The sequence below is a fragment of the Balaenoptera ricei genome, chromosome 2 (genome assembly GCF_028023285.1).
Source record: "Balaenoptera ricei isolate mBalRic1 chromosome 2, mBalRic1.hap2, whole genome shotgun sequence".
Classification (NCBI taxonomy): Eukaryota; Metazoa; Chordata; class Mammalia; order Artiodactyla; family Balaenopteridae; genus Balaenoptera; species Balaenoptera ricei.
The window spans coordinates 175573329-175585599 of NC_082640.1; the positions used below are offsets into that span (position 1 = coordinate 175573329).

The 12271-nt window shown below is 36.7% G+C and overlaps 1 protein-coding gene across 1 annotated transcript in view; it reads right to left on the bottom strand.

Moving 5' to 3' along the window:
• The window catches only part of CATSPERB (cation channel sperm associated auxiliary subunit beta), a 138279-nt gene extending 127201 nt beyond the window's left edge, over positions 1 to 11078 (bottom strand). The window contains exons 1-2 of the mRNA XM_059915818.1: positions 11012 to 11078; positions 2466 to 2544 (exon numbers count right to left, since the gene is read on the bottom strand). Coding sequence (XP_059771801.1) covers positions 2466 to 2544 — 79 coding nt within the window. The 5' untranslated portion in view covers positions 11012 to 11078. The remainder of the gene's footprint in view (positions 1 to 2465; positions 2545 to 11011) is intronic.
• Positions 11079 to 12271: the final 1193 nt, after the last annotated feature.

Genomic DNA, 12271 nt, shown 5'->3' on the forward strand with positions numbered 1-12271 from the left:
AAGAAAGTGTATTCTGTTGTTTTTGGATGGATTGTCCTATAAATATCAATTAAGTCCATCTTGTTTAATGTATCATTTAAAGCTTGTGTTTCCTTATTTATTTTCATTTTGGTTGATCTGTTCATTGGTGAAAGTGGGGTGTTAAAGTCCCCTACTATTATTGTGTTACTGTCAATTTCCCCTTTTATGCCTGTTAGCATTTGCCTTATGTATTGAGGTGCTCCTATGCTGAGTGCATAAATATTTACAATTGTTATATCTTCTTCTTGGGTTGATCCCTTGATCATTATGTAGTGTCCTTCTTTGTCTCTTGTAATAGTCTTTATTTTAAAGTCTATTTTTTCTGATATGAGAATTTCTACTCCAGCTTTTTTGATTTCCATTTATCTTTTTGAAATGCCAAATTGCTGTCAGGAATATGCTGACAGATAGTTTCAAAAAGTAAATCAGGACTCAGTCTGTCCTTCCAAACTGAAGGTTCATTTGAACAATGAACGGTAAATTAAATACCTTAAAAATTGCATGCTGTGGAGAGAGCATTTTGAATATAGGCAGCTGGAAATGTTTACATTAGTATGTGATTTTGTTACTGGAAATCTCATAAATATATCATCTATAATTACTGTCATATCTGCAATACTTTAGAAACTTGAAAATGGAAATTTTTTTACTTGATTTAAATATTTCAAATGAATTTCAATGAAGTTTTGAACTATTTGCTTAAAATGGAAAAAAGTTGACTGACATACAGAAAGCTGGAAGCTTACTAAAATTTTATCAATAAAAACCTTTACAAAGTTGATAGATGGGATTGAAAAATGAGTATCATGATTTATTCATTAAGCCAACATGCATTTATCCCATTTAGATATACAAAAATTTGCGAGATATATTTTTAATATAATAGCTAATTAAAGTCAAATACCAAAATAAATTGAATTAGAGCCAGATATTCAAATCTCTATAAACTTTGACTCCAAGATTTCAAAAACTATATTTACATCACATTTTCTCACCAAAAATCTTAAAATTTGAAAGAATTTTATGATGTTGATCAGTATACTTTATAATAATTTTAAAAGATTATTTCATCCTTTTTCATCCCCTTTTAATTTCTGGTTTTTGTGTAGGTTTACAAGGTACACAATATATTAGTACAGTAGTACAAGTACGTAATTTAAAAATAAATAGAAAATATTGGAGAACCAAGCTTACACTTTTTTTTTTTTTCAACCGATGCAGTGCATGACCAAAAAAATGACTTCATGACTGAAGATCTGGTGTAAGCTACTGTCATGGTCTTCTGTCTGTTCTCTCTGCCTCCCAACTTTCCCTCCACCAATCTACTTTACATAATGCTGCCATATTAATCTTCCTAAATTGTAGCTTTGAGATGTTACTCCCCTAACCAGTCATCTTAAATGACTTTCCAGTGAATATAGACTAAAGCCCAAATTCCTTAGCTTGGCATTCAAGTACCTCTATAATATAAGCCAGTTTCCTATCTTTCCAAAATATTTTACTTCTTCTATTCCTTCTTTCAAGTCAGAATGAACTATTTACTGCTCCCATCATGTTCTGTGGTTGTCTACCTCCACGACTTTATTCATCACTTACCTGATGTTGTCTTTGTAGGATGCTCTTCCCCATGCATGTACAGACATTTGGGGGACACATATGGGTTGATATCTTTCATACAGTGTTTTCTCTGACTCACTCCATCCCCTGCCCCAGTTGGAAGTACATTCTCCCTTCTCTGAAATCTCATAAGTTTGCTGGTGACTATCCAATCTTCGGTTATGTCCATACCTGTGTAATATATTCTCTAGCGGAATATAGGAACTAGAACTGGCTCATCCCAGAACTCACCCAATTCTGCAACACACCCATGTGTAGAAGAGAGCCTGAGTCTCTCCATCCACTCAGTCAACAATTTTTTGACCATCGACTATGTTCTGGTAGATCCAGTTCAGGATACTACAGAATCTATACAATCTGCACTAATGGAGGTGGATTTGTCTTATTCCTTTTGCAAAGTTTTACACCATGAAAGTCCTATTGGGCAATTTAATCCATGTATTAATTTCAGAAAATTCTCATTCTATTAGCCTATAATTCAGTTTACAATTCATCCTACATGCAACCATTTATGGAGGAAAAATGAAAAAGTTCTATCCAAATAATTCAAGTTTTGCAAATATAAAATGTTCCTTAAAATTTAAATATTCTATGACTTATAAGTAATGAAATACTATAACAAAAGAAAAGTCCTGATATAAACAATGATATTATTAGAAACCTCTGGACCAGAGTACAATAGATAATACTGGGGAAAAACTGGAAGATAAGGTAAAGAAGAAGTACTAAAAGAAAAATAGTTTAACTGTTAGTGAGGAAGGGATATAAAGGGGAAGTCTTGAGAAGATTTTCTCTATTTTAGAGAGTAAAAAGAGTCTGAAACTTACCTTTATTATATGTTATTCCTGATGAAATATCAAAAATGTTCAAAAGTAAAATCATAACATATAAAAGTGGCAATTCCATCTGTTGGAAGAAAAAAGAATTATTTCCATTCAATTACTCTGAAGATATTTTTTAGCTCCTTTTGTTATAAACAATGGCATAGTAAAGAAATCATCTCTTCTTTGAATTAAAAATATTTCTCATTATGTGACAAAAGCAGGCAACAATTGACTAAGCTCTACACTTACTCCTTAACTGGTATTAAATATATTTATAAATATAATTATTGCAAACTAAAGAGCTGTGGCTCAGAGTTTTCTGCAACTGTTAGAAAGGCATGATCAATTCTACATCTGTGTAAAACCCAACCTGACTTGATAAAGACTCAGGATGGTACAGTTGTACCTTGATCTGAGACTGTGACAGCATTGCTCTTGGGAGAGACAATCCATGTGAGTCCTGAGCATCCCTGCACATCCTTGCTATGTGCCAGGAATGCAAGGCCCTTTTCTCAGAGTTGTGTTTGCAGCAAGCAACCTTGAGGCATGAGGTAACATCCTCTGGACAAGCACAGGCTTGTTTCCATGGTGAATCTCCCAACTCCGTGTTCTTCTCTTGTAATGCACACCACTATGTGTGTTAGCAAGCGTCTGTCATGGGCTGAATTGTTCCCCCCTCCCAAATTCATATGCTGAAGTCCTAACCACCAGTATATCAGAATGTGGTCATATTTGGAGATAGGGCCTTTACAGAAGTAATTAAGTTAAAATGAAATCATTAGGGTAGGCCCTAATCCAGTATAACTGGTGTCTTTATAAGAAGGTGAAATTTGGACACACTCTTGTACAGGTAGAAGATGATATGAAGACACAGGGAGAAGGTAGCCATTTACAAGCCAAGGAGAGAGGCCTGGAACAAATCCTTCCCTCGTGGCTCTCAGAGGGAACTAGCTCTGCTAACATCTTGATGTTGAAACTGAGCAGGACCCTTTGGTACCCTCTCACTTCGTTCGGGACTCTCTGTGCCCCGCATCTCTTGAAGTAAAAGAGGTTTCTCCTGACGTCTTCAGGTTTCTCCCGAATCTCAAAAGGCTGGCTAAGGAGTTAATGATTAGGAAAATGTGAACATATAATAATAAAGAATAACTGCTGGGCCAGGAAAGTAAACTGGTAACAATTTAAACAAAAGATCAGCCATATAGCAGAGTCACAGGACCTTTAGTTCGTCCATGAAGGACATAGATAACAATGTCTGAAGCACATTCCTAAGTTGTTTTTACAGAAACTAGACTCCCACCAGATGGAAACAGCTGACCACAAGCGCGTAGACCCCAGACCAATTGGGATCAGAAAGTTGATGATGTTGACTCTGGAAACATCACCCTGTTACCTCACTGCCAATCAATCCGAAGAATGTCCACGAACTGATCAGGCACCCTGCAACCCACATCCTTAATGGTGCCTTTAAAAACCCTTCCCTGAAAGCCATCAGGGAGTTCAGGTCTTTTGAGTACTAGCTGCACATTCTCCTTTCTTGGCACCCTGCAATAAATGTACTTTCCTTCACCACAACCTGGTGTCAGATTGGCTTTGCTGCACATCAGGGAAACCGACCCAAATCCAGGTTCGGGATAATCTCAGATTTCTAAACTCCAGAGCTGTGAGACAATAAATTTCTGTTGCTTAAACCACTCAGTGTGTGGTACCTTGTTAGCCCTAGTAAACTAATACAGCATGAGACTCCATGGGACTAGGGTGGGAGGAGGGAGGGAGGAAGGGGACATGGGGAACTGGAGTGAGCATCATGTTGACAGTGACTACTGCTTTTCTGTGAGTGATAAAGTCCTACATCTCTGACCCAGGAGTCTGTATCTTTTGCCAGCACCCAAGAAACAGTAACAGACTGACTTGCCAGCTAAAGGAAGAGTAAAATCCAGATGCTTTGGGGTTCCTGACAGCTGCTGAGTAAATTAAATTTAACTGATGTTTTTCTTGCCTCAAAATTGATTTGCTTGATTAAATACATTTAACTGACAGTAGAAAGCTCAACATTTGTTGGATTTTGAATTCCTCACCCTTATCACATGGTTAGGGGAGAATTGTTTTTTAAGTGCATTTTTTAGTCATTTAAGAAAACAACTTGTTTTCACAAGGTAAGAGGAAATAAATGGTCCATCAAAATTACATCTGCACAGTGCTATGCTCAATTTTATTTTTGGTATAAGAATGAATTTAACATTAAATGGAGAAGTTACCAGAGACAAACTTTGAAAATAGTGCCCTTACCAGGAAAATCTTGTATTATTTTGCTAAACATTCAAATTAAATGACATAACACCATTATTGGAACCCATAAGCTTTCCTCATCCCTGAAATACTGTCTGAAATGTATTATATTCCAGGACTCCAGTTTGGATGACCTCTTAATAAGTTATCTTCAAAGTTGTTCCAATTCAGTTCTCCAAGTAAATATAAGAAGATCTCTAATTTCATTTAAGTGGATTTGACTGTATCTGTCTTTGAGTCAAGAACTAAACACTTACTTTGAAAGGCTTTTAAATGCTTTCATTAAGGAAAGGAAACCCGAGAGAGCATATTTACGGGCAAGACAACCAAGGAGTGATCTTTGAACTCTCCATGGCTTTGTGCTAGCTGCACATTCCCTTACTCTAATAATTCAGTCCATATATATAAATTCATATTTATAGCCTATATATATACTTATATATATATATAAGTTTTTTAAAATTTAGAGATGAAATGTCCTTTACTTTAGAGTTGACATATGAGACATTAAGTAACATGTCCAAAGTCCATTACTGGCTAGTTACAGAGTTGGGCTTAGAACCAAGGTCTCCTGATTGAATTGATCTAGTCAGCATACAAAGATGCCACAAAATGAAAATTTAAAAACTTATTCCACACTACATACTTGAGTAGATTTGACCTCTCACCAAAACTGCTAAATTTGTTCACCATAATTCTGCTTCATACATACATTAGTCTCATTCTTCTCCTTCTTCAATATTATGACTTTTCTCAATTTGGTACTACCTTCTTTCAACAATTATCTCATGGTTAGAGAAAAGGCACAGACTTTGGCCTAAGATCAGCTCTGCCCACTGAGATGTTTGATCTTTGGAAAGTTACTTAACTTCTTCAAGTTTACTTTCTATTCAGTAAAATAGGGATAACACTTCACAGGGTTGTTGTGAGAATTAAATGAATAATATACTAAAACATCTAACAGCTAGCTACTTTACACAAACTAAGCACTTGATAAATATTAGCTCTGAATCCATATCTTTATACATTGAAGCAACTTCTTTATCTTCATCACACTCTCCTACACATCCTTAACAGTCAAATTATCCCCACTTATTATTCCCATTTAATGTTTATGAGTTTCATGTAACGGTCAGATATAGGTCATATATCTGGGTATTTTCTATTCTCTGGCATCAAATAAATATTGGGAATTGTCCCAAAGGAGGAACCTACCAGTTCACTTGTAAGTTACTCTATTATCATGGAAGAGTGATTACACTGTAAATTCATACTATAGTAGGGCCCTTATTTCTTACTGTAATTCCCTCTTAGTGGGATGCCCAACCAGTTGCACTTTTCTTTTTTATATTTTCCCAAGCTTTCTTCCATACAGGCTGAGAAACAAGACCCAAAACTGGGAGCTGAGTTTTCACAGTTTACTGGTTTAGTAGTCCACTTAACTTTGGTAACAGCCAATCAGCTGCTACCAAGTACAGAAGCATGCTTAGAAAAATCTAAAGGACAGGCAGTTGGAATTTCCAATTAACTGCCTCTTCAAAGAGCACCAAAGATCATTTTCTGTGTTAACATCAGTGTCCTGAAGGAAGAGTGGGACTTAAAAGAATAAAGACCTTATTGATAGGGTAAGCAAGAAAAGTAAATACACAAAGCAAAAAGATAGGAATGAGCTACTTGTGCATGGGAATCAGTAAGACCAAATGATATGCCAATCTGTTCTTCAGGTTCATTCTCGTGTAAATGTCCTTGGTGGGGTTGATTATACCCACTCAGGCTGCCTTTGACTAGTGGGCTGAGACTGAACCTTTCTTACTTAGCACCCTAACTAGTCATCAAGGTCACAGAGGCTAACAAATAATTTTTTAAATGATGATAATAAAATCTGCTTTACATTCATGTTTTCCTTCAGAAGTCCCTTCACATGGCCATGTAGAATCTGCTCTTACCCATATCATGAAAGATAGCTGGTATCTGGGTTATCTATTCCTAAAGAGCCCATGTAAGAAAAACTTTCTCCCACCTTTTCTGGTGACTTTAACTGAAAGAAAAAAGTCACTCCTCAACCTGCAACAATGTGCAAAACTCAACAAAATCTCTCTCCCAATAAAGACTCAGTTCCTCCCCTATTAAGGGTAAGGATCTGCTTTCAGTCAGTTACTGCTGAATTACATTTTGATTTGAAGGAAAGTTCCCATAGCAGAGCTTTTATCTGTAACAGTGGAATGAAAATGTTCTTCTCCCTGGAAAACAAGACAGGCACGGGGCATCTAGTTAGGAAATTTGGGGACAAGGAAGGGGGCTCATTGGAAGGATGACTTTGACTTTTTCTGTAATTTTTCTCTGACTATAAAAGTGCTCATTGTGCAAAACTTGGAAAATACAAACAGGTATAGAGAAATTAATTACCCATAAACCTACAATCAGATATAACCACTATTAACACTTTGACCTATTTCTACAATCTGTTCCCTACACATTTATGTGTTTCATGTAGGATCCTTCTGTATATAGCTTCAGTATATAGCTTTCAGTCATTGTTATTCTGACCATTTTCTCATGTAATTCAACTTAAAAAAATTTTTTTTCACAATTACATATCTAAAATAACTACAATTTATTTAAACATAAGTCATTCAGTTGTTTCCAGTGTTTTCCTGTTATGAATAGTATAACTGAATAATCCTGAACAAAAATCTTTCCCTGCATTTAAAAATATTTCTTTAGGATATAAACATATTTAAGATTCTTGGTATATGTTGGAAAATTGCTTTCCAGAAAATGGAGTGTTTGGGGCTTCCCTGGTGGAGCAGCAGTTAAGAATCCGCCTGCCAATACAGGGGACACGGGTTCGAGCTCTGGTCTGGGAAGATCCCACATGCCGCGGAGCAACTAAGCCCGTGTATGACAACTACTGAGCCTGCGCTCTAGAGCCCGCAAGCCACAACTACTGAGCCCGTGAGCCGCGACTACTGAAGCCCGCGTGCCCTAGAGCCCGTGCTCCGCAACAAGAGAAGCCACCACAATGAGAAGCCTGCACACCTCAACGAAGAGTAGCCCCCCACTCACCCCAACTACAGAAAGCCTGTGCGCAGCAACGAAGACCCAACACAGCCAAAAATAAATTAATTAATTAATTAAAAGAAGAAAAAAAAGAAATGCCTGTGGGACATACAGTTAAAAAAAAATGCAGTGCTGAGAATTAGATATAATCTGTAATAGTCTGATAGGCAAAAAAGTATCTCATTGTTTTACTTTTTAAAATATTGGTACAATTTAATATTTAAGATATGCTTGTTAGCCATTTTGTCTTCTATAAATTATCTGGACATATTCTTGACCACTTTCTGTTGGAATTTTAGTGTTTTGCTTGTGAAATGGTAAAAGAATTTCTTGCAATATTTACAATGAATATTAAACCCAATTAGTCACTTAATTTTGTTTACAATGGGCTTTGATGCATAGTAATTCAAATCTGATGCAATCAAATTTATCAGTATTCTCCTTTGTTTCTGTTGCCTTATGGTTTCAAAGTCTACTCCCATCCAGAAACATACTTTTCTTATGCTTTTTGTGACCACCTAGATGGCTGGGATAGGGAGGGTGGGAGGGAGATACAAGAGGGAGGGGATATGGGGATATATGTATACATATAGCTGATTCACTTTGTTATACAGCAGAAACTAACACAACATTGTAAAGCAATTATACTCCAATAAAGATGTTAAAGAAAAAATTTAAAGACTCAAAAGGTTCAAAGAATAAAATAACAAGGACATTTTGATCACCCCAGATTCACATTACTACCAGTTTAAAAAAAATTATTATGGGATATTCCAACATTAGAAAAAGATTCCAAACAAAAGAAAAAGAAAGACTGTACAATCAGCCTCTCTGTATCCATCATCTAGCTTCAGTCTTGTTTCATCAATACACACACCCATTTATCATCCTCCTTCAGGATAATCTTGAAGATATCCTAGACATTTATACATATTTCAGTATATATTTCTAAGAGAAAATGACATTTTAAATTTATTATTTATTTATTTATTCATTCATGGCTGTGTCAGGTCTTAGCTGAGGCACACGGGATCTTCGTTGACGCACGTGGGATCTTTCGTTGCAGGATGCAGGCTTCTCTTTAGTTGTGGTGTGCTGATCCTCTCTTCTTTACTTGTGGCACGCAGGCTCCAGGACATGTGGGTTCTGTAGCTGTGGTGTGTGAGTTCCAGAGTGTGGGGGCTCTGTAGTTAGAGGCACAGAGGCTCTCCAGTTGAGGCGCGCAAGCTCAGTAGTTGTGGCACACGGGCTTAGTTGCCCCACAGCATGTGGGATCTTAGTTCCCTGACCAGGGATCAAACCTGTGTCCCCAGCATTGTAAGGTGGATACTTTACCACTGGACAACCAGGGAAGTCCCAAAATGCCATTTTTAAAATAAAACAAAACCACAATACTGGACTTCCTTGGTGGCGCAGTGGTTAAGAATCTGCCTGCCAGTGCAGGGGACATGGGTTTGAGTCCTGGTCTGGGAAGATCCCACATGCCGCGGAGCAACTAAGCCTGTGCATCACAACTACTGAGCCTGCGCTCTAGAGCCCGTGAACCATAACTACTGAGCCCGTGTGCTACAACTACTAAAGCCCGTGTGCCTAGAGCCCATGCTCTGCAACAAGAGAGGCCATCGCAATGAAAAGGCCGCGCACCGCAGTGAAGAGTAGCCCCCGCTCAACGCAACTAGAGAAAGCCCACGTGCAGCAACGAAGACCCAACGCAGCCAAAAATAAATAAATTAAGAAAAAACAAAAGAAACACAATACCATATCATGCCTTAAAATAATAATGATTCCTGGATATCCACCCAGTGACTGTTTTCATTTCTTCAGTATACCATTCTTAAATTTTTTTATAGTTTGTATGAATCAAGATCCAATAGGGTTCATCTCTGCAACTGGTTGATATATTTTTGAAGTTTTTAAATCCATAAATAACTCTCCTTTTTACCCCCATTTTCTCTCTCTTTTTCCTTGCAACTTATTAGTTGAAGAAGTAGTTCATTTTAATGTTTTCCTCTGGATTTTGCTGATTGCATCATTGTGGTATCTTTTAACCGTAAGTTTATCTCATTTGTCCTGTAAATTGCTAAGTAGATTTAAATGCTTGATCAGATTCAGGTTAATTTTTTTGGCAGGGACACTTCATAGGTGGTGTTGAGTACGTCTAACAGGAGGTACATAATGACTGGTTCTCTCTTTCCATGATACACCAGCAATCATTTATTGCCTAGATCTGTTAAATTCATTGGAGGTTGCAAGATGGTGATATTTTATCATTCATTCTTTACTCATTCACTGGAATACTTCTATAAAGATAAAATTTCCTTCACCAACTATTTTGGTTACCCAGAGGTATATTTCCTAAGAAAAGGCAAAATAAATGCTTCATTCTTTTCCTTCACTTACCAGTTTTGATTCCCTAGCATTGGTTTCCTAGAATTGATTTTCTAGCATCCTCATAGAAGCAACCAATAAGATTTGTTTTTAAGTATCATTATGAACTCATAGCTTTCTGTTTAAATATATTTCAGTGTTTATATCTGTTACAGTTACTATCCTTACTGATGCTCAAAGTGTCCAATTTTTGGCAGGTATGGTCTTCTTAAAGTTGGCTCCTGAGTCCTTTTGACATGGCTCTACTTGAGTCTTTGATTGCTTGCTTTCTTCCTTTCTTCTAGGACAAAATATTCCAGGCTCACTTTATACATTTCTGTCCCAAACATGGAATCAGTCATTTCTGTATGGAATTCTGATTCCTTTTACTGGGAAATGGTATTTAGAAACCATAATTTGGGAGCTAGGCCAGTCTTAAATATATATATATATATATACACACACATATATATATAAACTTTATGGAAGATACATTGTGGCTACTCAAAAGTGTATTTCTCCACATATTCACCAAAAAAAAAAAAATCACATAAATAAAGAGGAGAATTAATAAAACAACCCTAGAGCAACCATTGCACAGAGATTACTAAGAATTTCAATTTACATAAAAGTAGAAAAATAAACATCTAAACCCAGCAGGATCAAATCCAGAGTCCACACCAGAGCAAAGTGGGGTAGAGATTGTGTGGAAAAGAACAGAGGTTCACAGGAGTATAGCAGTGGTAGGATACAGGTGAAATCCTCTCTAATAGAGTTCTACCTGAGAAAAGAAATACTGAGAAAAGGTTTGAGAACTGGTAGATTAGAACACTCACTTGAAAATCTCTTTGCAGTTTTAGGAAGGCACTATTCAGAAGAAGGGGTAGCCTCTGAATGGCGAGGAATTTCTCAGATGTTTGATGGTGAAGAGAAAAAAGAAAGGAAACAATGGGAATTAAAGATCTTACAGAAACAAAAGAGAACCACAAAATTGGGGAACACACTGACCCCACCCCCAAAAGTTTCCATCTACTTAAAAATTCAACTTCCCTTTAGCAACAGAAGAGGATGCTTTTGAATTAAGAAACCTAGATAGAACCAATGGCATTTTCCACAGAATTAGAACAAATAATTCTAAAATTTGTATAGAAGCACAAAAGACCTCGAATAGTCAAAACGATCTTGAGAAAGAAGAACAAAGCTGGAGATATCATGCTCCCTGATTTTAAACCACACTACAAAGCTATAGTAATCAAAATGGTGTGGTACTCGCACAAAAACAGACAGATGGATCAATGGAACAGAACAGAGAGCCCAGAAATAAACCCACACTTATATGGTCAATTTAATCTACAACAAAGGAGGTAAGAATACATAATGGGGAAAAGACAGCTTCTTTATAATTGGTGTTGGGAAAACTGGACAGCTACATGCAAAAGAATGAAACTGGACTACACTCTCACACTGTAAAAAACAAAACAAAACAAAACAAAAAACTCAAAATGGATTAAAGACTTAAATGTAAGACCTGAAACCATCAATCTCCTAGAAGAAAACATAGGCAGTATGCTCTTTGATATTGGCCTTAGCAATATGTTTTTGGATCTGTCTCCTTATGCAAGGGAAACAAAAACAAAAATAAACAAATTGGACTACATCAAACTAAAAAGTTTTTGCACAACAAAGTAAACTATCAACAAAAGGAAAAGGCTGCCTACTGAATGGAGAAGATGTTTGCAAACAATATACCTGATGAGGGGTTAATATCCAAAGTATACAAAGAACTTACACAACTCAACATAAAAAAACAAACAACCCAATTAAAAAATGGGCAGAGGACCTGACTAGACATTTTCCAAAAAAGACATACAGATGGCCAATAGGAATATCAAAAGATGCTCAATCCCTAATCATCATGGAAATAAAAATCAAAACCACAGTGAGATATTACCTCACATCTGTCAGAATTGCTTTTATCAGGGACTTCCCTGGCATTCCAGTAGTTAAGACTCCACTCTTCCAATGCAGGGGGCGTGGGTTCGATCCCTGGTCAGGGAACTAAGATCTCACATGCTGCATGGCACAGCCAAAAAAAA